The sequence below is a fragment of the Aquarana catesbeiana genome, linkage group LG02, assembly GCF_042186555.1.
Source record: "Aquarana catesbeiana isolate 2022-GZ linkage group LG02, ASM4218655v1, whole genome shotgun sequence".
NCBI classification, from domain to species: Eukaryota; Metazoa; Chordata; class Amphibia; order Anura; family Ranidae; genus Aquarana; species Aquarana catesbeiana.
This window is the reverse complement of record NC_133325.1, coordinates 114,865,640-114,891,892: the sequence shown is the minus strand read 5'-3', so window position 1 is coordinate 114,891,892 and position 26,253 is coordinate 114,865,640. Positions and strand designations below refer to the sequence as shown.

The 26,253-nt window shown below is 41.3% G+C and overlaps 1 protein-coding gene across 1 annotated transcript in view; it reads right to left on the bottom strand.

The window, feature by feature from the left end:
• The window catches only part of UBL3 (ubiquitin like 3), a 271,044-nt gene that overhangs the window by 106,435 nt on the left and 138,356 nt on the right, over positions 1-26,253 (bottom strand). Inside the window, exon 2 of the mRNA XM_073613366.1 lies at positions 6,077-6,185. Coding sequence (XP_073469467.1) covers positions 6,077-6,185 — 109 coding nt within the window. The remainder of the gene's footprint in view (positions 1-6,076; positions 6,186-26,253) is intronic.

The following is a 26,253-nucleotide window of genomic DNA, read 5'->3' as shown; positions in this document are numbered from 1 at the left end:
TTTATAGCGCAAAAAATAAAAACGGCAGAGGTGATCAAATACCATCAAAAGAAAGCTCTATTTGTGGGAAGAAAAGGACGCAAATTTCGTTTGGGTAGAGCATTGCATGACCGCGCAATTAGCAGTTAAAGCGACGCAGTGCCAAATTGTAAAAAGTGCTCTGGTCAGGAAGGGGGTAAATCCTTCCGGGGCTGAAGTGGTTAACTGACAATAGCGCGGTCGTGCGATGTGGCTCCAAAACAAAATTGACATCCTTTTTTTCCCCACAAATAGAGTATGGTGGTATTTGATCGCCTCTGTGGTTTTTATTTTTTGCGCTATAAACAAAAAAATTGCGACAATTTTGAAAAAAAAAAAAAAACACTTTATTTTATTTTTTGCTATAATAATTATCCCCAAAAAATATTTTAAAAAAACATTTTTTTTCCTCAGTTTAGGCCGATACGTATTCTTCTTCATATTTTTGGTAATAAGCGTTTATTGATTGGTTTGCGCAAAAGTTATAGCGTCTACAAAATAGGGGATAGTTTTATGGCATTTATATTGATAATTTTTTTTTTTTTAACTAGTAATGGCGGCGATCAGCGATTTTTATCGTGACTGTGACATTATGGCGGACACATCGGACAATTTTGACACATTTTTGGGACCATTGGCATTAATACAGCGATCAATGCTAAAAAATTGCATTGATTACTGTAAAAATGTCACTGGCAGTGAAGGGGTTAACCACTAGGTGGCACTGTAGGGGTTAAGTGTGTCCTAGGGAGTGTTTCTAACTGTGGGGGGCTGTGTGTTACACTACACCGATCGCCACTTCCAATCACAAGGAGCAGAGATCAGTGACAGTGTCACTAGGCAGAACGGGGAGATGCTTGTTTACATTAGCATCTCCCCGTTCTTCTTTACGGGTATCCCCGAGGACACCGCGTCCGTGGGTGGGAGCGCGCCCGCGAACCGCCTCTTAAAGGGCAACGTACAGGTACGTTAATCTGCCTGTACGTGCCCTTCTGCCTCAGTATATCTGCGTGAGGCGGTCGGGAAGAGGTTAAGGAAGAACTGAAGCCAAACATTTCCCCCCATTTTAGATTGTAGTAAGGCAGGGGGGTTAAAATCAATGGTCAGGTTTTTTTTTTTTGCCCTCTGTGTCCCATTGTGGAGATTTCCCTTCACTTTCTGTTCAATAGTCACAATAGAAAATGAAGAAATTCCTCCAGGGTCATGCCAGGGTCATGAGAACTAGAATCCCAACTGGAATATTTCCCATATGTTCCTCTTCTCATGACAACTAACTATATTGTCAAAAGTATTGTGACACCTGCCTTTACACGCACATGAACTTAATGGCGTCTTAGTCCGTAGGGTTCAATATTGAGTTGGCCCACCCTTTTCAGCTATAACAGCTTCAACTCTTCTGGGAAGGCTGTCCACAAGGTTTAGATGTGTGTTTAAGGGAATGTTTGATGCTTCCAGAAGTGCATTTGTGAGGTCAGGCATTGATGTTGGACAAGAAGGCCTGGCTCTCAGTCCCTACTTTAATTCATCCCAAAAGTGTTCTATCGGGTTGAGGTCAGGACTTTGTGCAGGCCAGTCATATTTCTACACCCCACACTCGCTCGTCCACGTCTTTATAGACCTTGCTTTGTACACTGGTGCGCAGTCATGTTGGAACAGGTAGGGGTAATCCCCAAACTGTTCCCACAAAGTTGGGAGCATGAAATTGTCCAAAATGTCTTGGTATGCTGACGCCTTAAGAGTTCCCTTCACTGGAACGAAGGGGCCAAGCCCAACCCATGAAACACAACCCCACATCATAATCCCCCCTCCACCAAATGATTTGGACTAGTGCACAAAGCAAGGTCCATAAAGACATGGATGAGTGAGTTTGGGATGGAGGAACTTGACTGGTACATCAAGCTGCAGCTGAAATTGCAGCTAGAGAGCAGAGTTTGCTGTTCTTGGGTAGTCACCCCATTCACTTAGTTTTGAATCTTTTAAAGCTTGGATTAGCCCTTTCCTTTATTATTTTGCACATGGGAAACAAGACTAGAGACAACCAGCTTCTACAGCACTGCACAATGTTGCTATCCTAACATGCTGCATTGTTTGTGTGCTGAAGATGGCAGTGTTTTAGATAACAAGAAGTGGACAATCCCAACAGTGAGAAGGGATGGCTGTTCTTCTAATGAGCAGCCCAGAGGCAGTAAGCTCTGAACATGGGTATGACCCTCTATACACTGCAGCAGTAATGTGATAACAAGGAACTAAACAGCTAAAAATATTCTCGCAGACAAAACAGTATACTTATTTGAATTTCAACTTATTTAGCTGGAATTCTGCTTAAAATAAATTTCTTCAAAGCCAGCACTTCTTTGCGGAAAAGCAGTGTTTGGTTCGTGGTCTGTTAACTGTGGTATGGAGTCAGAAATGTTTGACCACAATGTAGAAATTCACTTTAACTGGAAAATGAAAGGTCAAACGTTTTGCTGTGTTTTTCAAGTCATTACACCATTCACACAAATAGTTCATTAGAATACTTCATACATTTGGCCAATATGGCATTAAAGTACAGAAATGTCCCAAAAGAATCATATGGTCCACCTTCAGGCAAATTTTTATTTTTAGTTGTAGACTAATTTTAGTTTTAGACCGAGTGGGGAAAAGTCAAGTTCCTCCATCCCAAACTGACCCATCCGTGTCTTCATGGACTTTGCTTTGTGCACTGGTGCACAGTCATGTTGGAGCAGAAAGGGGCCATCCCCAAACTGTCCCCACAAAGTTTGGAGCATGAAATTGTCCAAAAAGTCTTAGAATGCTGACGCCTTAAGAGTTCCCATCACTGGAACTAAGGGGACAACGCCCAACCGCTGAAAAACAACCCCACACCATAATCCCCCTCCACCAAATGATTTGGACCAGTGCACAAAGCAAGGTCCTTTAAAGACATGGATGTGCGAGTTTGGAGTGGAGGAACTTGAATAGCCTGCACAGAGTCCTGACCTCAATCCGATAAAATATCTTCAGGATGAATTAGAAAGGAAATAAGGTCCATTGGCATGGACCATAGGGTGAGTACATAGATTGAAAACTGGCTACAAGGGTGATTTCAGAGGGTGGTGATAAATGGGGAGTACTCAGAATGGTCAGGGGTGGGTAGTGGGTCCCCCAGGGTTCTGTGCTGGGACCAATCCTATTTAATTTGTTCATAAACGACCTGGAGGATGGAGTAAACAGTTCAATCTCTGTATTTGCAGACGATACTAAGCTAAGCAGGGCGATAACTTCTCCGCAGGATGTGGAAACCTTGCAAAAAGATCTGAACAAATTAATGGGGTGGGCGACTACATGGCAAATGAGGTTCAATGTAGAAAAATGTAAGATAATGCATTTGGGTGGCAAAAATATGAATGCAATCTATACACTGGGGGGAGAACCTCTGGGGGAATCTAGGATGGAAAAGGACCTGGGGGTCCTAGTAGATGATAGGCTCAGCAATGGCATGCAATGCCAAGCTGCTGCTAACAAAGCAAACAGAATATTGGCATGCATTAAAAAGGGAAAAACTCCAGAGATAAAAGATAATTCTCCCATTTTACAAGACTCTGGTCCGGCCGCACCTTGAGTATGCTGTCCAGTTCTGGACACCAGTCCTCAGGAAGGATGTACTGGAAATGGAGCGAGTACAAAGAAGGGCAACAAAGCTAATAAAGGGTCTGGAGGATCTTAGTTATGAGGAAAGGTTGCGAGCACTGAACTTATTCTCTCTGGAGAAGAGACGCTTGAGAGGGGATATGATTTCAATTTACAAATACTGTACTGGTGACCCCACAATAGGGATAAAACTTTTTCGCAGAAGAGAGTTTAACAAGATTCGCGGCCACTCATTACAATTAGAAGAAAAGAGGTTTAACCTTAAACTACGTAGAGGGTTCTTTACCGTAAGAGCGGCAAGGATGTGGAATTCCCTTCCACAGGCGGTGGTCTCAGCGGGGAGCATTGATAGCTTCAAGAAACTATTACCGACTGAATGACCGCAACATACAGGGATATATAATGTAATACTGACACATAATCACACACATAGGTTGGACTTGATGGACTTGTGTCTTTTTTCAACCTCACCTACTATGTAACTATATGAGACTGTGAGCCAGGCCTTTTGCTCACAATTGTGCTTCTGGAAGAATGGTCAAACATTCCCATAGACGCACTCCTAAACCTTGTGGACAGCCTTCCCAGAAAAGTTGAAGCTGTTATAGCTGCAAAGGGTGGGCCAATGCAATATTGAACCCTATGGACTAAGACTGGGATGCCATTAAAGTTCATGAGCGAGTACAGGCAGGTGTTCCAATACTTTTGGTAATATAGTGTACATGTATATTATGTTTTATAGAGGAAGAACAGGTGCACAGAAGGACCAAAGGGGGATGGAAGTAGAGCAGGTAGAGCTTCTTCTATAGCAAAGAGAACAGTGATTGAAGTAGTTACAGTGCATCTGGAAAGTATTCACAGCCAGCTGTGAAAGCCTCTGATTGGCTATCAGAGTGATCATTCACTATACAGCCCAGTTTTTCTGCTGTAAAACAGCTCTAACTCTGATAAAAGCTGAAAAACACTTAAAAACGCAGAAAAATGCAGAAAAATGCAGCTATTCGGCATTTATAAAAAAAAGCTGAAAACCGCTAGTGCAAAAAATGCTGAAAAACGCATTCTACAGCCAACGTTACTTGCTTTTTTATAACCTCCAGTGCATGAGGATTTTATGTTAAGAATACTGAAAGTGTTACTAAACCCAGGATCCTGCATTCACTATATATGGTCTCACACAGAACAGAGTATGGAAATGCAAATATTTTAGTAAATATAAACTGCTTTTTCTCATGGAGGAGTTTTCATTCTCCTCTGACTGTCCTATGAGGTTTCAAAACCCCTGACTTTGTCTGGACAGTGCTGATTGGCCCTGGGCTGATTACATGCACTCTCACCCAAGAAAAAAAAAAAAAACACTATCTAGCAATACACACCGAACTGAACATGTGCAGAGTGCCTCCCAGGGCTCTGTTATATCAGCAGATGGCTTGGGGACAGTAAAAGAAGAGGAGGATCAGAGAAGACAGGATCAAACAGCCTTTTCACACAATGCAGAGGATTAACCCCTTAGGTTCCACCGTCTGTTCTATAAGACTGCAGGACCCCTGACCCCCTTTTCTGGACAGTGATGATTGACCCGGTGCTCATCACACACACTCTCACAAGAAAAAAACTGTCTAGCAATACACACCAAAATGAGCATGTGCAGCCTGACTCCATTTACTCTGTCTTATCCAAACATGTTTTGGAGACAATGCAAGAAGGGGAGGATCTATGCATACAGGATCAATCAGCCTTTTTACACAATGCGCAGGATTAAGGCCCCTTTCACACTGAGGCGGTTTGTAGGCGGTATTGCGCTAAAAATACCGCCTGCAAACCGCTCCTAAACAGCCTCCGCTGTTTGTTCAGCGTGAAAGCCCGAGGGCTTTCACACTGAAGCGGTGCGCTGGCAGGACGGTGAAAAAAGTCCTGCAAACCGCTTCTTTGGAGCCGTGAAGGAGCGGTGTATTCACCGCTCCTAAACCGCTCCTGCCCATTGAAATCAATGGGATAGCGCGGCTATACCGCGGCAATACCGTGGCTATAGCCGCGCTGTACGAGGGATTTTAACCCTTTTTCAGCCGCCAGCGGGGGTTAAAACCGCACCGCTAGCGGCCGAATACCGCTGCAAGAACGACGGTACAGCAGCGCTAAAAATAGCGCTGTTGTACCGCCGACGCCCCCACCGTCCCAGTGTGAAAGGGGCCTAACCCCTTAGGTTCCACAGTGAATATAACATGCATTCTTTACTGCATATACAGATTGATTTTACTGTTGTGGGTTTAGTAACACTTTAAATAGAAATTCTTCTTTATAACCAGTTTAGTGTTACTTTATGTACTAGTGGTTAGGAGAACTAATCCCTTAATAAGAAATTATCCCAGTGTCATCCAAAATACATAATAGACATTTGCACACACCAGGAAAGTATCTCTTCACTTACCCATAGGCCAGTTATCGTAGACATGTTTTGCGATGTCTGCCGCCGAATCATTTGGAGAAAAGAGAAACTCTTTTGTCTTGCCGCTTACCAAGATAAGGCGTAAATTAATCTGCAAATGAAATTAAGAAATTTAGGACTGATGTTAATTAAAAGCAAGAGTAACAGCGGAAACTTACAACTCAATACATTAGGATGGAAGCAATTTGGGTTAAAACAGATATAGGATTAAAAAAAAAAAATTATTATAATATATATATATATATATATATATATATATATATATATATATATATATATATATATATATATATATATATTTTTTTTTTTTTTTTTGTGAAAGACATATCAATTATACAAATTTAATAGCATTTTCTTTTGGTTTTAATAGTGGAGTAGCAACACATCAGCACTGTCGGTTAGGTTTAGCGATTTATACGTGGACCGTTTGTTAAAAGGATTTTTTCGAAAGCGCCCTTTATCTTCTGTGTATGGATATGGGACTGAATATAAAGGTTATGTGCTTTTGTGTGCATCCCATTACCTGCAGACTTTGGCTTCTTGCAGGGTCTACTTTACATCTGCCATATACTGCCCTGTGCCTTTGTTTTCTGGTGCTGTAGGTTAAAAACAGGAGCTGCTACTGAGAACAGTTTTGCCACTCGCCCCCTTCTGCTTTTTCCACCAGTCGCACAACTCCTTCTGTTATTGTCTCACAATGCATCGCTTTCTGTGAATGGAGAAGGAAAATTTAAATTGAATGCCCATTCACAGAGCATGATGCATCTTGGGAGTTCAGTAATATGAGCAACATGAATGGCATAATGCCACAGTAGCAGCCATTACTGTTAACCCTCACAGCGGCGGATGACAGCTGTTCAGGGCAGTACCCAGCAGCAGGGAAGGAAACACTGTAGGGATTATTTTTAGCAGAAGCAGACACTTGCAGGTGAGGTAATGGGATGCACACTGTTATGCATATCTAATGGGCTCTGGTGCTGCAACCCCCCCCCCCCCCCCCCCCCAAAAAAAAAAAACCCTTCAGCTCTACTTGATACTTCATACATAACAAAGGTGTATGAATTGTCCAAAAACTTGGCATGAATACACTTTGTGCGGGTTATATACAAATCCTTAACTAGTAGGAACAACAGCCTTCAAGCCATCCCTGGAAGGTCAAAGGTCACAACAAAGAATCTTCTAGTTTCAATCAGTTATTAAATGCTTTAGAAACATGTACTATTTGTTTGCAGTGGACCGTGAAGACAAATTTCTCCACAATGTCAATAGCTACAGAGGTGAATGAGGACTTGTTGAAGGCTGGGTTCACACTAGAACACGCAGCGGCTCACAGCAGGAGTCCAGTGCTTCTGCATTCACCATTTTAGGTCCGATTTCAGCCCAAATTCAGACCTGAAACCGACCAAAAGACAGACAGGGCTCTTGTGCAATTCGCACCGGAGCCGCTGCAGAGATGTGTGGACCAGCTCCATAGAGAGCCAGTGGCAATCTCCTGCTGTGCGAATTGGATGCTGAGGAAACCCACATCCAATTCTCATAAGTGTGAACCCAGCCTTAAAATACTTTTACTGCTTGTTCAGAAAATGTAAATACTTTAGTGTACATAGTCTGGGCAGTTTTACTTTAATGTCTTCCCAACTGCATAGAACATATATGCGCTGGCAGGAATAGTGGAACTTAATGTCCAGCATTGGTGTCTGACAGCTCTTGGTCACGGCCTCTGACCAGAAACCAGCAGGCTGAGCTCCCAATCATGTGACTGCTGAGAGAGCCAAAACACAGTGATCACGTGATGGGAAAGCCGCTCTGCCTTCTGACATTAAAGCCCAGGGTCATTACGGAGTGACATGAAGCTATGTTAAAGTGATTGTAAAGTCTCATTTAAAAAAAAAAGCTGCTCTGTTACAGTGGTTTTGCATAGAGCAAGCCAGATCCTCCTCTTCTCAGGTCCCTCTTCTGTGCTCCTGGCCCCTCCCTCCTGTCGAGTGGCCCCACAGCAAGCAGCTTGCTGTGAGGGCACTCGAGGCGAACTTCAGCTCCTTGTATCCATTCAGACACAGAGCTCAGCCCTGCCCCCTCTCTCTCCTGATTGCCCAACTTTGATTGACAGCCGTGGAAGCCAATGGTGCCCCTGCTGTATGTCAGCCAATCAGGAGGGGAGTCCCGGATGGCCGAGGGACTCGTGGACATCGCTGGACAGAGATTGGGCTCAGGTAAGTATTAGGGGGTGCTGGGGAGGCTGCTACACACATAAGGCTTTTTATCTTAATGCATAGAATGCATTAAGACAAAAAAACTTCTGCCTTTACAACTCCTTTAAGATATGTCTTGTTAGCTCTGAACATTCTTCTGCAAAAGGAAGTGATTAAAGTTACTGGGATATTGACCTTGAACCCTGCATACAGAACTTCAATTTCCCATTAATGTAAAGCTCAATACTCCCTTTTATACCTGCCAGTTAGTGGGCATTGGGTAGGCACTGACTACAAGTACCCAATACGCCCTTTGGAGACAGTATAAACATAATCTAAAAAGTGATAGCAGTTAAAAAAAAAAAAAAATCGCCCACTTTCCTCAATAAAACAGGATTACAGACCCCAGTAAATTGTAAAAGATGTCCGATACACACCAGGCCCAGCCACAAAGACTAACACTTTACCACCATTTAGAACACATATGCCATTTTCAGCTCAATACTGGGAATTTTTTTTTTTTTTTGTAGAATCAATTGGCTGCTGAATGTTATAAAAATTGTCAACCCCCCCCCACTTGTAACATACAGCTCCAAGCAGCTTTGATCAGACTCTTGTAACAAATCTATGTCAAGACCTCAAACACTGAAACATTTAAGAAAATATACTTGTGAAAATAATATAAACTGCTCTCACTAGAGATGAAGGTTGTACTGTGATTGAAATGTCAGAAGTAATAACATAAAGGCCCAGACGCTAAGTGACCACTAACAGTGTGTCACAGAGGATGTCAGCTGCTCCAGATCAAAGATCACTGACCTGGATTACTACTAAACTGAAAGGCCAAGAGGGGGGCAAACACATTCTTTCTTAAATTTACAAAGCTGCTCATCAATCATCCTCACTTCATTAGTGTTCAGGCTTCTATAGATCATACTGCACACTGTAATGTGTAACAATGCCTTACACCAGTGCACCATGCCTACAAAAATTAAGTCACACACAGACACATATAGTGGACGTAAACAGTTCAGACTTTTACTAACAAAACAAAGGTTAGGGGTCATTTATACTAGATGAACTTGAAAATGCATGCGTTGCTTTGTGTTAATGCGTGGGGTTATTAAAGGCAAAGTAGCTGTGTTTTTTTTTTAAAGACCCCATGTAGATGACTTGATTGGTAAAGTGCAGGTCAACACAGAAATGCAGACTGCTAGGTACCCCAAATTATTTTAGTCCTCCCACCTCCTTCCCACTGTCCTATTATATAAGCTCACCAAAAAACCTGTGTAATACTTCCTATTATCAGCTTCAGGCTTCTTTCACTTTATATATGGAATTATCTTTTGCAATGAACTCTTTCATTAACTCAATGGTAAGTTAGTTGTTAGCTCCAAAACTATGGGATAAACTCTACAGTTCACTAGAGTGTATGTAGTTTGCAACGTGCACCCTAAAGCTAAAGCACTCCCAATACTTAATCAAATCCTAACACTTAAAGGGCAACTTCAATGTAGTGGGAAAAAGAGCAAATATAGCATATATTATTGTGACACAAGACATATTGTAATTGAATGTTATTAACCGGTTTAATACAGGGCATTTTCACCCCCTTCCTTCCCAGACCAATTTTTAGTTTTCAGCGCTGTCGCACTTTAAACGACAATTGCGCGGTCGTGCGACGTTGTACCCAAACAAAATTGACATCCTTTTTTATGGTGGACACATCGGACACTTTTGACACATTTTTGGGACCATTCACATTTACACAGCGATCAATGCTATAAAATTGCATTGATTACTGTATAAATGTGACAGGCAGGGAAGGGGTTAACCACTAGGGGACACGAGGGGTTAAATGTATTTCCTAGGGGAGTGATTCTAACTGTAGGGGGTGGGGACTCACAAGGGGAGGAGACCGATCGGTGTTCCTCTGTACTGGGAACAGAGATCGGTCTCCTCTCAACTGACAGGAAGTGGATCTGTGTGTTTACACACACAGATCCACGGTCCTGCTCGGTTAACGGGCAATCGCGGGTGCCCGGCGGACATCGCAGGCGCCGGGCACGCGCACCGGGTCCCGAGCAACGCGGCGCGCGCCCCTACACGGCCGGGAAGCCCAGGACGTCAAATGATGGCCACCCAGGATGGGAGATCCCATCTGTGGCTGTCATATTACTATACACCGGTATTGAAGTGGTTAAAACCTTTCCTTTCCAATTTGTAAAATGCAATACAATACGGTTACCTGGAGGCATTCTGGTTACAGATGGTGTACAGACATTCCCCAGATGTAAGCCATTTCCTGCTTTTGGATTGGCTTACTGAGCTTTCTAGAAGTCTGCACTAAGATACAAGGCAGACTTTGAGGATCCCCCACAACAAAAATTATTTTTGGGTGAGATAGTGCCAAAGGGAAATCACGTTTAAAGTAATGTGGCTCCTGCCTGCCACTTTCCTTATTAGAGCCCGGCAGGCACAGAAACTGATGGATAATAAAACCACTACCATGCAGATTCACTCACTGCACATGGTCACAGACAAACAGCTATTTTCTTCAGAATGAGTGTGTTGCATTTGATAAATATATATGATTTTTTAATCAGACATAACTGTACATAGGACAATCTGTTTAGTAGTTTGTCAAACAAACAGAAATCCGGTTACTCTTAAATGTTTGAGTGGACTTCTGAAACAAATATCGTTGGATACAATGGGAACAATGAACTATTGCTCCCATCTCAGTTGACAGATGTTTTTATTGTCTCTGTAACTACAGTAAACAAGTCTGTAACCTGGGCAAATAGCTTGGCTTTTCTTTTGTTTACAAACGGTTTTTATTATAGAAGATAGTCTCAATACAGGTTATTTGCATAATGGTATACATTTTCTGACATATAACCTATGGTATGATACAAAAGTTCCATCTAGAGGGTGAATTGGAGAATGCTTCTCCCATTAACCACAGTTTGCCAAAGGGGGTCACACCCATGTGGGGATGGTACAGTTGGAGCAGCCTGTTGTTCTGTAACTACAGTAAACAAGTTTGTAACTGTAGTCGACAAAAAGCTTGACAACCTGAAACTTCCCAATAAAAGGTTGTCAGGCATAAGCTGACGGAGAGGACTCCATAATGCCTTAACACCAAGGAAGGTCTGTGCCAGCCAGAAAAAAAAAAAAAAAAGATACCTGAAGACGCTTTGACCCGATCTCCAGCAACTGCTTAAAGAAGCCTGAGTCCTCACTGGCTACGAAGATCATGAACACACAGTAACTTGAGGTTAAGTAACTGTTAAGTGTATTTCTACTGTTTACAGACCATAGTTGCTGCTTATTTGCTAGGCATCTTGCTTGTTATATCTGTCAGTCTTGTACTGTAGTCCTAATATTGTAATGGTTTTGTATGTACAGCATTTTTGTATAGTAAAAGCACATTAAATACACTGTAGAGGTCTGAGCTTCCTTGCTTATATCACAAAGTAACCTTACTAGACAGACAAAAACAAAATATTTGGGGGCTTGTCCGGGATTTGTGCTAGAGTTCAACTGAAGCAGACCTTGCAATGTACATAGATCACCCAAGCGGAATGTTTTTTTCACAATAAAAGTTGTTACTCTTTAAAGAGACATTGTCATCCCGACTTCCTGACTCACTGATATCTCTACAGTGATTCCTGCTGCCAAGGCATGTTACATCCACTCATGGTACACTGCTCAGGCCACGGGGCTAACTGCTAGGTACATGATTGGATGATGGAAGTCAGCAGCGCTTCTGCTCATTTACTAAGCTCTGGAGCAACTGTACTTTGCAAAGTGCAAGGTATTTTTGCCTTTAGTAAATCAACCCCTGTGACGGAGAAAGAAGGGGCAGGATAGCACTTATTTCATTAAAACTGTTACTCTAATCTACTTCTTTTCTCAACATGTCCATTTCAATACGTACAATAGTTTAGGAAACAGTTAAAGTGTTATTAAAGCTGCGGCATTTAAAAATGTAAAAAAATAAATAAAAAATTCCCGGCAAGGCAATGGTATATTGTGCTAGTATGCATCGCATACTAGCACACTATGAAACACTAACCTTAAAACAAATCCTTCCAGCGGTGCGCTGTCACTGCGGACAGGGCCTCCATCTTTACCCAGTCTTCCTTCGTGGGCTTCGCTAGCTTAAATGGCCAAGCCCCGATGATGTCACTCCACACACAGAGCCAAGGCCACGGCACATCGCTCTCAAGGAATGGCATATCCCTTTCCTTTAGAGTGCATGTGCCACGGATGTCACCGGCTGCCAAAAGAGCGAATAGCTCCTAAATGGTGCGTGTTACGAGGTATTAATTTAAAGTACAGGTATGTTTTGTTTTATTATAAGCTTACCTGTAGGTAAATAGGGAAAAAAAAAAAAATCACAAAAATCACAAAAACTGACTTTACTACCACTTTAAAACCAGTGAACATGGTAATAAAACTATCCAAAAAAAACATGAAAAAGTCATGGGATGAGTGGCAGTGCTGGCGGGGAGTTGGGATGAGTGCACCAAAAAAAAAAAAAAAAGGAGAGAAGATTAAAGCCTTATTTATAAATCAGGAGAAGGGTACAAAAGAATTTCCAAGGCATTTGATATACCATGGAACACAATGAAGACAGTCATCATCAAGTACAGAAAATATGGCACAACAGTGACATTACCAAGAACTGGACATCCCTCCAAAATTGATGAAAAGACAAGAAGAAAACTGGTCAGGGAGGCTGCCAAAAGGCCTACAGCAACAATAAAGGAGCTGCAGAAATATCTGTCAAGTTCTTGGCTGTGTGATACTTGTGACAACAATCTCCCGTATTTCTCATATGTCTGGGCTATGGGGTAGAGGGCAAGACAGAAGACTTTTCTTACCAACAAAAACATTCAAGCCCGGCTAAATTTTGCAAAAACACATCTAAGGTCTCCCAAAAGCGTGTGGAAAATGTGTTGTGGTCTGATGGAGCCAAGGTTGAACTTTTTGGCCATAATTCCAAAAGATATGTTTGGCACAAAAACAACACTGCACATCACCAAAAGAACCATACCCACAGTGAAGCATGGTTGTGGCAGCATCATGCTTTGGGGCTGTTTTTCTTCAGCTGTAACTGGGGCCTTAGTCAAGTTAGAGGGAAGTATGAACAGTTCCAAATACCAGTAAATATTGGCACAAAACCTTCAGGCTTCTGCTAGAAAGCTAAACATGAAGAGGAACTTCATCTTTCAACATGACAACGACCCAAAGCATACATCCAAATCAAAGGAATGTCTTCACCAGAAGAAGATTAACGTTTTGGATTGGACCAGTGAGAGCCCAGAGCTGAATCTGATTGAAAACCTGTGGGGTGATCTGAAGAGGGCTGTGCACAGGAGATGCCCTCGCAATCTGATACATTTGGAGTGTTTTTGCAAAGAAGAGTGGGCAAATATTGCCAAGGCAAGATGTGTCATGTTGATAGACTCATAGCCAAAAAGACTGAGTGCTGTAATAAAACCAAAAGGTGCTTCAACAAAGTATTCGTTTAAGGGTGTGCACACTTATGCAACCACATCACATCAAAAACATAACACGGGTGCGTTAATGACCTCAAGTGCACCAAGCAGGATTTTTAACACCACAATGGAAGCCCAATGGACCAGGGTGTACACATTTTTCTTGTGCTAAAGGTGCCAATAATGGCCGACAATAAATTCATATTAATTTAAATTGATATTAATTAAAAAGTCTAATACAATTATATATATTTCCATTTGGTGCATCTCGACACACTTTGTTTTTTTAACCCAAGGGAATCAGTCATGTATAATATAATACAGTCTTGTCTGAAAATCTTCAAAACAGTGTTTTAGGTCCTTAATTTTTTTTCTTTAACCTCCCTGGCGGTTTTCCTGAGTGTGGCTCGGGGTTAAATTTCAGCACCATTAGCAGTAACCCCAAGCCACACTCGGGATTGCATTGCAGGAACCTGGTGCAGTGCACTTACCTTGTCCCCAGGATCCTGCGATGCCCCATTGTGTCTGCGGGCTCTGTCCTCTGCCCTATGTCCTGTGTGCCGGGCTCTGTTCCCTGCTAGCGTTATGAAGCATGGGGGTGGAGCCTGGCGGCAAATTCAAAAAAGTGAAAATTCCTAACTTCTTACAGATTACAGTACTGTATGAAATCATTTTACATCCCTTTTGTCCCCAGTGCTTTGTCCAATACCCTGCATGCAGTTTTATATTATATATACTGTTCTTTCTGCCTGGAAACTGGAGATTGTCCATAGCAACCAAAAAGTGTCCCTTTACGTCAAAAGTGGTTTTAGACCAGCAAGAAAACAGCGATATTAAATTAGAACACTTGCAGAATTGAGCGATAGTGAATCGTGGGGAAATTTATTTTATTATTATTATATTATTTTTTACAATTATTTATATTTATTTATTATTTTATAATTTATGATTTTGTGTTTCAAACTTCATCATACCCGGGATATCTACTAGACTCCTGGTGGACAGATTTAAGTGTGTTATTGCTAAGAATTACAGGCCTACAATATAAAACGCCAAATTTCTATGCAAAATAATTGTACCGCTTTGAGACGCAAAAATCTGAAAAAAATCACACAGCCAGGGAGGTTAAATAAAAATTTTGATCTCCGAGTCTGATATGTACCAGACTCAACCTCTAACAGTGTATGTATGTATATATATATATATATATATACACACACACACACACACACACACACACACACACATATACACATACATCTATCTATCAATAACTATAGATATCTAAAAATATATCATATATATATATATATATATATATACACACACACACACACACACACACACACACACACACACACACACACACACACATACATCTATCTAACAATAACTATAGATATCTATCTAATCGATATCTATCTATCTATATAAAAAAAATAACAGGTGAGTGATATAGGGACCATAAACGCATGCCTGTTGGGATGAACTAGCCCTAACTCCTCCAATGTTCTGCTCGTGGACCCCTTCTCTTCTCTATCTACACCTCCTCCCTTGGTCACTTGATAACGGCCCACAGCTTCCAATACCACTTATACGCCGATGACACCCAAATCTACCTACACCGCACCTCACTCCTTCAGTCTCCTCTCGCATTACTAACTGACATGGATGTCGCACCACTTCCTTAAACTAAATCTCTCTAAAACTGAGCTATTAATATTCCTCCCCGCCTGTGCCCCCCTCCATGACTTTTCCATCAAAATCAACAATGTAACTATCAGTCCCTCCCCTCACGCCAGTTAATCCTAGAATCTGACTTGTCATTTCAGCCCCAAGTCCAATTGTTGTCAAAGGTTTGTAGAATTCCCCTCCGTAACATCTCTAAAATCCGCCCCTTTTTAACAAATGAAACCACCAAAGCTCCTCATTCACTCCCTTGTTATCTCTCATCTCTACTATTGCAACTCCCTTCTCATTGGCCTGCCTCTCCATAGGCTATCCCCTCTTCAGTCTATCATGAATGCTGCGCTGCCAGATTATCCACCTTACCAACCGCTCAGTGTCTGCCAACCCTCTCCTCCAATCCCTACACTGGCTCCCAATCACCCAGCGAATTAAATTCAAAATACTAACCACAACATACAAAGCCATTCACAACTCTGCCCCGAGCTACATCACCAAACTTGTCTCCAAATATCACCCAATCGTCCTCTCCGCTCTTCTCAAGACCTCCTACTCTCAAGCGCTCTCATCTCCTCCTCCCATGCTCATCTCCATGATTTCTCCAGAGCCTCTCCCATCCTTTGGAACTCACTACCTCCACTGGTCCAGCTATCCCCTACTCTTGCTACCTTCAGGCGATCCCTGAAAACTCTTTAGGAAAGCCCAACACATCTCCAGCTAATCTTCTACCACTTCCATCAGCTCATTCCCCACAGTTACAACCTTTTGTACCACCTGCACCACCCTATTAGATTATAAACTCTTCTGAGTAGGGCCCTCTTAATCCTCTGGTATTTTATTTATTATAACTGTATTGTCTCCTTTTTTATATTGTAAAGCGCTGCGTAAACTGTTGGCGCTATATAAATCCTGTATAATAATAATAATAAAAATAATAATGAACAAGTCCTAACTCCTCCAATGTTCTGCGCTCCTCAGGGAGACCTCAGTCTAAAACTGGCAATAGATGGATTGACTTTTCGATAAGCGTGTGGCCTCTCCCACCCCACATGTTGGGAAACTTTCCATTGATCAGCTGCAGCCACTGATCTGTGTATTAAGACAGCAGCATGTGCCGCTGTTAGAATACAATGTTCCAGCATGGGGAATTTCTCCACCCTCCTCATTTGTATGGACGGTGGAACTAGTCTTTTTTTTTTTTTTTTTAGTCTGCTGGCTAAATGTAAAATACAACTAACCATGAACAGACAGCTTACGAATTAGGATCATCCAAAAAATATTTTAGGCAGTGATAATAGATATGATAAACCTTTTGTAAACTAAAATGGTAACTTTCTGTTGACTTGCACAGCTAACACACAGAGGTAAATTACTGTATTATGTTATTTGCTGAATTAATGCCAACGTCACTTTTGTATGCAAGCAGAAAAAAAAAAATAAAGCCTCTGATGCCTGTACTAACCGGCCTTTCATTTTCTAGTCCTAATTAGAGAAATAGCAGTTACAGGCTCACTAGTTGCTGTAGAAAACATTCTTCCCTCTCAGCTTTTACATCAAGTTCATTATATTTCCAGAAATGCTGTCCAGAACACCACGAAAGGGTTAAAGCAGCTGGTTCTATTCACAGACACATGGAAATGATAAGCTATTTGTTTTCAAGCTTGCTTTGGATCAGGTTGTGAAAAGCCCTCTGATGTCGACATGCAGCAGAAATCGTCGCCATGGAAACTATTATCTCTCCAAGCCGATCTTGAATGATTTACGGATCTTTTCAGGTTTTTAATCAGGGCAAATTCCTCTGCTAATGCAGTTATATGTGGCATTTCATTAGATTTTAAAGAAAAACTCAGTGTATTTGTATGCAAACAAGATTTGATATTTGCAGAGCAGTCGGGACAGTTGAGGCCAACCCAAACCAGAGGAATTGGCTGCCAGTACAAAAAAAAAAAAAAAAAAAAAAAATGTATTTCTTATGAATCAGGATACTACCTAAAGTTGGACCGTCCTGTAAATATGAAACATTTTTACATCAAAATCTTCATTATAGAAGAAGTTTGGTGTACTGCAGTGGTCTCCATACTGCGGCCCATTGCTAGCCTTTATCTTTATATTTCCCCAAATGATATGAGGCACTATTCTCCCACTGATAACAGTGGGGCAGAATTCCTGCCACTGACACCGATGGGGCACTATTTCCCACACCCATATCAATGATGGGGCACCAATTCTCTAACTGATACCAACAATGGAGTACTATTCTTCCAAATGATACCAACCATGAGATACTATTCCATCTCCAACTGATCCCCAACCCTGAGGCCATGTTTATTCTCACTGAGGCTGGGCCCAGGACATTTTCTACCCCTACTGGCCACAATCTGGCCCCCCTAAACTCTGAAGAACAGTAAACTGGCCCCTTTTTTTGAAAAGTTTGGAGACCCCTGGTGTACTGTATATTAAAGGGGTTGTAACGTCAGAGGGTTTTTTTTTATCTCAATACATTCTATGTACGAAGATAAAAATCCTAATATGTGTAGCCCCCACACTTAACTGAGTCCCATCTCTGACCACGAGCATCTCAGCTGTTTGAGACTCTCCCTACGGATTTTGGCTGAGACACAGCAGCGGCACCATTGGCTCCTGCTGCTGTCAAATTCCGTTAGCCAATCAGGAGAGAGGGGGCGGGGCCCCGTGTCTGAATGGACACACGGAGCTGTGACTTGGCTCGGGTGCCCCCATAGCAAGCTGCTTGCTGTGCTGGCACTCGACAGGAGGGAGGAGCCAGGAACACCGAAAAGGGACCCGAAAAGAGGAGGATCCACGCTGCTCTGTGCTAATCCACTGCACAGAGCAGGCAAGTATAACATTTTAAAAAAATTTTTTCTATAAAAATAAAAAACAAGACTTAACAATCACTTTAAGGCCTCATGCACACTGGACATTAAAATAACGTTATAAAAACTCCAGTAGCTTTGCAGTGAGTTTTTCAGCGTTTTTGCAATAGCGTTTATTAGCGTTTTTCCACGTTAGCTTTTTTTTTTTTTTTTTTCGGGGGTGGGGCACTTTTTCTTCAATGGATCAAAAACGTCAAAAAACGCTGGCAAGCCACGTTTTTGAGTGTTTATCTGCATTTATCAGTGTTTGAGGTTAGAGCGTTTTTTACAGCTGAAAAACTCCTCTCAGAACCCACTAGTTTTGCGGGTTTTTTTAAAGCCAAAAAACTCCCCAGCCAACAACTGCTGATAACAGCCTATGTGTGCAAGGACACATGGGGAGTTTATGGCCCGTAGGAAAAAAAAACGCCGCCCCCCGCGCCGATGCGAGTGCCCAGTGGTCACAATCGCCGCTGACACACGGAGAACTGGGATGTGGAACAGTTTACAGTTCTCTTGAGGGAAGAACAGACAAATCGTCTGTTCATACAGAGATACATGAACAGCGATCTGTCATCTCCCCTGCACAGTCCCCTCCCCCCTTCAGTTGGAACACACACTAGGGAACACATTAACCCCTAGATCGCCCCTAGTGTTAACCCCTTCACTGCCAGTGACATTTTTACAGTAATTAATGCATTTTTATAGTATTGATCGCTGTATTAATGCCAATGGTCCCAAAAATGTGTCAAAATTGTCCGCCATAATGTCGCAATCCCGATAAAAATCGCAGATCGCTGCCATTACTAGTAAAAAAAAATTAATAAAAATGCCATAAAACTATCCCCTATTTTGTAGACGCTATAACTTTTGCGCAAACCAATCAATATATGCTTATTGCGATTTTTTTTAGCAAAAAATATGTAGAAGAATACATATTGGCCTAAACTGAGGGAAAAAAAAGTTTTTTTTATATATTTTTGGGGGATAATTATTGTAGCAAAAAGTAAAAATAATGTGTTTTTTTCAAAATTGTCGCTCTTTTTTTGTTTATAGCGCAAAAAATAAAAACCGCAGAGGTGATCAAATACCACCAAAAGAAAGCTCTATTTGTGGGAGAAAAAAGGAAGTAAATTTTATTTGGGTGCAATGTCGCAGGACCGCGCAATTGTCAGTTAAAGCGACGCAGTGCCGAAACGCAAAAAGCGATCTAATCAGGAAGGGGGTAAAATCTTTCAGGGCTGAAGCGGTTAAAAGTGGAAATAAACTCATCAATTTAATGGTTTTCCAAAACAGTCACACAGGGCATCCCGTGAAAGATAACTGTCACAGTTGCTTATACGCTCAACGAAAATGCCAGGCCATCAAATGGCTGGTATCATAATTGATCACATGTGCAGCACCATGGCAACTGCAGATCAAACGGAGGCTACGAAGGCATCTTCCTTGGCTGTAAAGAATAGAAGGGCTTACTTCCATTTTAAATTGCAAGTTCACCTTTGGTCTGGCGTTAACAACAATAAAAAACCTGACAGGTGCTCTACTCCTCTCCACTATGTCCAAAACTAAGAAAATTGTCTTTAGTTATACTGTTAACCACAACTGGGCTTGAAACAAAAAGGTGATGTTTGGCTATAAATATAGATATAAGTCAGTTTTCCATCGTTTCACCTGATTGAGCAATTGTTATCAGATGGAACGAAGATGAAACTGTACAGACATTTCAGCACACTTTGAAAATATTGTTATTGCTCTGTATTCTATGTTGTGCCACTCTGCCTACCAATGTACCATATGCTAAAATAACCCATCATCCCACTGCTCTCAAGAACAACAAATACTTGGGTTGTACTGGTATGGTCAATGGTTGTGTCCAAAGGACACAAACACATCATGCAACAGCCCCTAATACTAAAGGGGCTCTAAACTCGATCTTTAAAATCTCATAAGAGCGTAAAAAAGTTGATTTAATCAGGCACTGCCAAATACGGGGTGTGACAGCTCTGTTCATAATTGTGATTCTTCAAAGTCACCCTGTGACATGCACCCCTGGTGGAGCTTACATGAGGCTGTGCCGATTGCTTAGGCCTGGTCCCTAGTTCTCACTAGCAGGAATTTTGCCCAGAGCAGTGATGTGCAGCCAATCCTGGAGCATGTGAAGGTAGGCAGAAAGTGGCTGAAAGAGGCAGCAGCATTGAAATTAAAAAGGATAAAATAAAAAACAAAAAACAGTAGTTTATGATAAAAAAAAAGAAAGAAAGAAAGCTGTTAGGGCCTGTATCAATAGGCAAATAGAGCCTGCTTCCAGGTACATTCTGATAGCGTTTGAGATTAGTGAGACACATCTGGGTTCCCCCATATTATTGACAGGCGTATAAGACCTGCAGTTGACCTCCTAAGCTGCATGAACCTTCTCCAAGCTGCTTTTGTTTTCCCACTGACTTGTATGGGGAGAGAAGCAGTTCTCAAGCAACCAAAGACCATCAAAACAGGCCCTAAAGTGTCAAACAGCAACAAAAAATTATTTTTTTTTTTTTTTTTGTAGTTTTAGGCCTCATGCACACGAGACGCTGGTGCAAACTCTGCTGAACACATGTTTTCAAAAGCTGAAACCGGCGTTTAGAAACGCCCATTTTGCTGCATTTGCATGCCGCGTTTTCGTCTAGAAGCGTCTGCAGAGCAGAGAATGACATTTTATTCGTATCTCGGGGCCACTTGGTGCTACGAACCCCATTTGGTGTGCCAACACAGTGGAACTAGCACTACAACATATCCAAATTTGGGGTTCCTAGTACCAAGTGGCCCTGAGATATGGGGCCCCAAATTCGGGTCGTAAAATGTCAAGCACTTTCCTGCAGCAGAGAATGACATTTTGTGACTCGACTTTGGGGCCCCATATCACGGGGCCACTTGGTGCTAGGAACCCCAAATTTGGACATGTAGTGCTAAGTCCACTGTGTTTGGCCCCGAGAGGGCCCCAAAGTCGGGTTGTAAAATGTTCACTTATAAACGCAAACGCGGCTAAACGCGGTACCGGCGTTTGGCGTCTGAAACGTGGAAAACTTTTGCGTCTGAACCCACTTTTTTGCTTCTGGAAAAACGAGGTTAAACGCAACTGCCTAAAAATGAGACTGTGTACATGAACACATAGGATAACATTGAATGGGTTCAGGGGCAGTTGAAAAAAGCGTCCAACTGCCTCTGAACGTGTGTTTAACAGCGTCTCGTGTGCATGAGGCCTAACTGATGCATATCAACTTGCTGTTGAGATTTCCTCTTCCTACTTGTCCATGTAGCACATAGATAAAGGAATGAGGGTAACAGGTGAAAACAGGCCAGGAAGACACAGACCGCAATCTCGCAGAGGTTCTAACCCTTTCACTACTACTCTACTTAACCACTTCAATACCGGGCCAATTCTGACATTTCTCTCCTACATGTAAAAATCATCATTTTTTTGCTAGAAAATTACATAGAACCCCCAAACATTATATATGTTTTTTTAGCAAAGACCCTAGAGAATACAATGGCGGTTGTTGCAACTTTTTATCTCACACAGTATTTGCGCAGGAATTTTTCTAACGCATTTTTTTGGAGAAAAAAAACAGTTTTGTGTTTAAAAAAAAACAAAACAGTAAAGTTAGCCCAATGTTTTTGCATTTTGTGAAAGATGAAGTTACGCCAAGTAAATAGATACCCAACATGTCACGCTTCAAAATTGCACACGCTCGTGGAATGGCGCCAATGTTCGGTACTTAAAAATCCCCATAGGCGACGCTTGAAATTTTTTTACTGGTTACATGTTTTGAGTTACAGAGGAGGTCTAGGGCCAAAATTATTGCTCTTGCTCCAACGTTCGCGGCGATACCTCACATGTATGGTTTGAACACCGTTTTCATATGTGGGCGGGACTTACGTATGCGTTCGCTTCTGCACGGGGACAGCGGCGCTTAAAACATTTTTTTTTTTTTTATTATTGTTAATTATATTTTATTTTTTTTATTTTGACACTTTTTTGAAAAAAAAAAAAATTGATCACTTTTATTCCTATTACAAGGAATGTAAACATCCCTTGTAATAGCAATATGACATGTCAGGTGCTCTTAATAGTGAGATATGGGGTCAATAAGACCCCATATCTCACCACTAGGCTGGGAAGCCTGAAATAAAAAAATAAAATAAAATGATCGCCGCTTCCCAGCCGAAGCGGCGCCGTTTTTGAATGGAGAGGCCGGGCGTGACGTCATAACATCGCGCCCGGCCTCCGACGATCATAGAGACTCCGGGGACCATCTGGTCCGCCGGAAATCTCTATGATCTACATCCGGCGCCGGCGGATCCACTCTCCGCCTCAGCGATTGTAACGGTGAGTCGGAGCAAGCACCGGAGGGCGGCGGGAGGGGGGGGGGACGTCCCCTCTCGCCTCCCATAGGAACGATCAAGTGGCAGAATGGCTACATAACTACAGGCATCATTCAGATATACCCGCCCAAAGCCCAGGACGTCATATGACGTCCGTGGGCTGGAAGTGGTTAAAAAAAAAAAAAAAAAAAAAAATAATAAAAATGCCATACAACTATCCCCTATTTTGTAGACGCTATAACTTTTGCGCAAAGCAATATACGCTCGCTTATTGCGATTTTTTTTTTTTTTTTACCAAAAATATGTAGAAGAATACATATTGGCCTAAACTGAGGAAAATTTTTTTTTTTTTTTTTGGGGAATATTTATTATAGCAAAATTTAAAAAATATTGCTTTTTTTTTTCAAAATTGTTGCTCGTTTTTTGTTTATAGCGCAAAAGATAAAAACCGCAGAGGTGTTTTTGTTGAAGCCTTTGTCTCCACATAATAATTTCCCCCTTCGCCCAAAACAAAAAAAAAAAAAAACAAAAAAAAAAAAGGTAAACTCAAACTTTAAAATAGTTGTGCAGATAAAAAGACTGGCAGCTGATTCTGGGATAAAACAGAAACTTGTTGAAAATGTTAGAAAGAAATTCCCTGAATGGAGTGCATGATGTCATAGCAGCTCACAGTCTGACCTCTATAAAGACCCATTTACACTGTAGTGTCTCCAAATGCATGTTAAGGTGCGCTTCAGATGATTTAAGCTACAACCACACCACTGCGTCTCTGGCACATCTTACACACGTTTTAAACGCACCAACATTTATCTCAATAGCTGCATTCCCACCCGAGCATAGCGTCTGAGTATTTTTCCGGCGTTTTATTTTGCACATTTTTACGTGCAATCTGCGTGTTTTTATACAGTGTTTTTTTACTAGTCAATAGAGAAAACGATCATCTGTTGCTAAGTTTTTCAGCTCTTCTTTTTTTTTTTTTTTATTACTATTTTTCATTTATTATTACTTTTTATAAGGGTAATGCCCCGTACACACGAGCGGAATGTCCGACAAAAAAAGTCCGACGCGAGCTTTTCAACGTATATTCCGATCGTGTGAATGCCCCATCGGACTTTTTACGTCGTAAATTCTGACGGACCTAGAAATAGAACATGTTCTAAATATTTCCGACGGAACCAATTCCTATCGGAAAACGGCTTGTCTGTATGCTGTTCCGACGTACCCAAAACGACGCATGCTCTGAAGCGAGTACGAGACAGCAGCTATTGGCTACTGAACTTCCGTTTTCTAGTCCCATCGTATGTGTTGTACGTCACCGCGTTCTGGATGGTCAGAATTTGGTGTGACCGTGTGTATGCAAGACAAGCTTGAGCAGAATTCCGTCGGAAAAACATTCAGAGTTTATTCCGATGGGAAAACCGGTCGTGTGTACAGGGCATAAGGGGTTAGCATTGAAGGAGTTGTAAAGTCTCAGGGTTTTTCACCTTAATGCATTCTATACATTAGGTGAAAAACTTTTTGTGGTGCAGCTGCCCCCCAGAGCCCCCCTTTTACTTACCTGAACCCGATCTTTCCAGCGACGACAACGAGCCCAGCAGCTCCAGCTACTGCCTCAGGACCTCATTGGATAGATTGATATATTGGCTCCCGCTGCTGTCAATCAAATCCAGTGACACAGGAGCCCAAGTGCCCCCAAGGAATGTGCCTCTCCGTGGGGGGGGGGCACTCGATGCAGAGGAGGAGCCAGAAGCGCTGCCAGGGGACCCCAGAAAAAGAGGATCGGGGCCGGTCTGTGCAAAACCCTTGCACAGAGGAGACAAGTATGACAGGTTTGTTATAAAAAAAAAAAACACGAACCTTTACAATCACTTTAAGGTTGAGTTAGGGTTAGGATTATGGTTATTTATTATTTTTGTTAGGGTATTAAAACAACTACTACTAATAAATGAATAAATACATGTAAAATAAACACACAAAAATAATCATAAATAAATAATGCAATAAAGGAATACTTGTAATGCTAGGTAATAATAATAAACCCCTAACAAAAAAATAAATAACTAAACACCCCAACACAAAATAAATCAACTATAATAAATTATTATTTTTTGGTCGGGTTTGGGAGTTTATTATTATTAAATAATTTAATATCTTTTTTAAGGTTGGGGGTGATTTTTATGGTTATGCTGATTTTTAGTTTTTTGTGCATTTATTTTACATTTACTTATTCACATATCATTACTATTATTAATACATTTTCTTTATTTGAGCATAAAATCACACCAAAACGCATGGCAAAATGTGCAAGTGCGCACAAAAAACACGCAAATGACACGTTTCCATTAATTTCCATGGATATAAAAATGCGCCAGAAACGTGCAAATTTGCCCAATTTGAGCTACAAAAAAGCTCCAGAACTTTTTGGAGCTTCAGGAGACTTGGAGTAGAGATGTGAACCCTCTCCCTAGAGAATTTTTTTTTTCTCCTCCAGCTTTTGGAGATTCCAGCTTCAATTTAAGTGTGATTAGGGCCTATGACAGCAGGGACCTCTGTATTGAATGGTTTTGTAACTGCACTGTCTGCCCTCATGTTGTAAAACTGTGTGCAAACAGTTGGTGCTGTATAAATCTTTAATAATAATAATAATAATAAAAGATGAGATTTGTAAAAAAAAAAAATAAATCACACTAAAAGATGTAGCAAGCAGGATTTTTACTGAATTACATTTTAAAGCGATGTGCAAACCGTTGGCGCTATATAAATCCTGTGTAACAATTGGCGGCACTTGCAATGCAGATATGTAATGCACCCTCTCATTTCCAATGATATGCATGCCAATGGTCGACAACTAGGGACATTTCCACAGCAGCTCCATGTAAAATCACATGACACTAGCTAATAAGGGCACATTTCCAAATGTGTAACATTTAAACTGAATTATATTTAGCATTTTTTGTATAACTTTAAATGTAGTGTGGACAATATACAGACCTAAAGGCAAAATATATTCATTTTTAGCTGCTGCCTTCGTTCAACATACCAAAGGAATAGTAATGCATGTTAAATAATGAACAGCATGGCTACATTATTTATTAAAAATAGGTTGTCTTTTAATGTAAATTAAGACAATGCTTCATGCCAAAACCACACACTTTCCTTTATTATCATCATTTAATAAATATCATCAATAAGGTTTTTTAATTATGTGGTGTAATGGACCACTGACAATTGCCTATAAACATTTGTTCACTGAACATTTCTAGAGGAATAAAGTTGGACAAAAGAAACTAGCTAACAAAACCAATTTATTTCTCTTTTCAGTTTAGTGTGGGCAAATCAAAAAGCCAAATCAATTACCAAACAATTATATATTTTATACCAAGTTCCACCTCCTCCCCTTTAAAGTCATAAAGTGAAGCACTGATTGATTGCCTTGCACTTAACAGCTTTTCACTGGTTCCAGCAGCAGGGGACTTTTCAAGCCACTCTTAATTGTCTAATTTCACTACAAACTGCTCATTAAGTGATTTTAATTA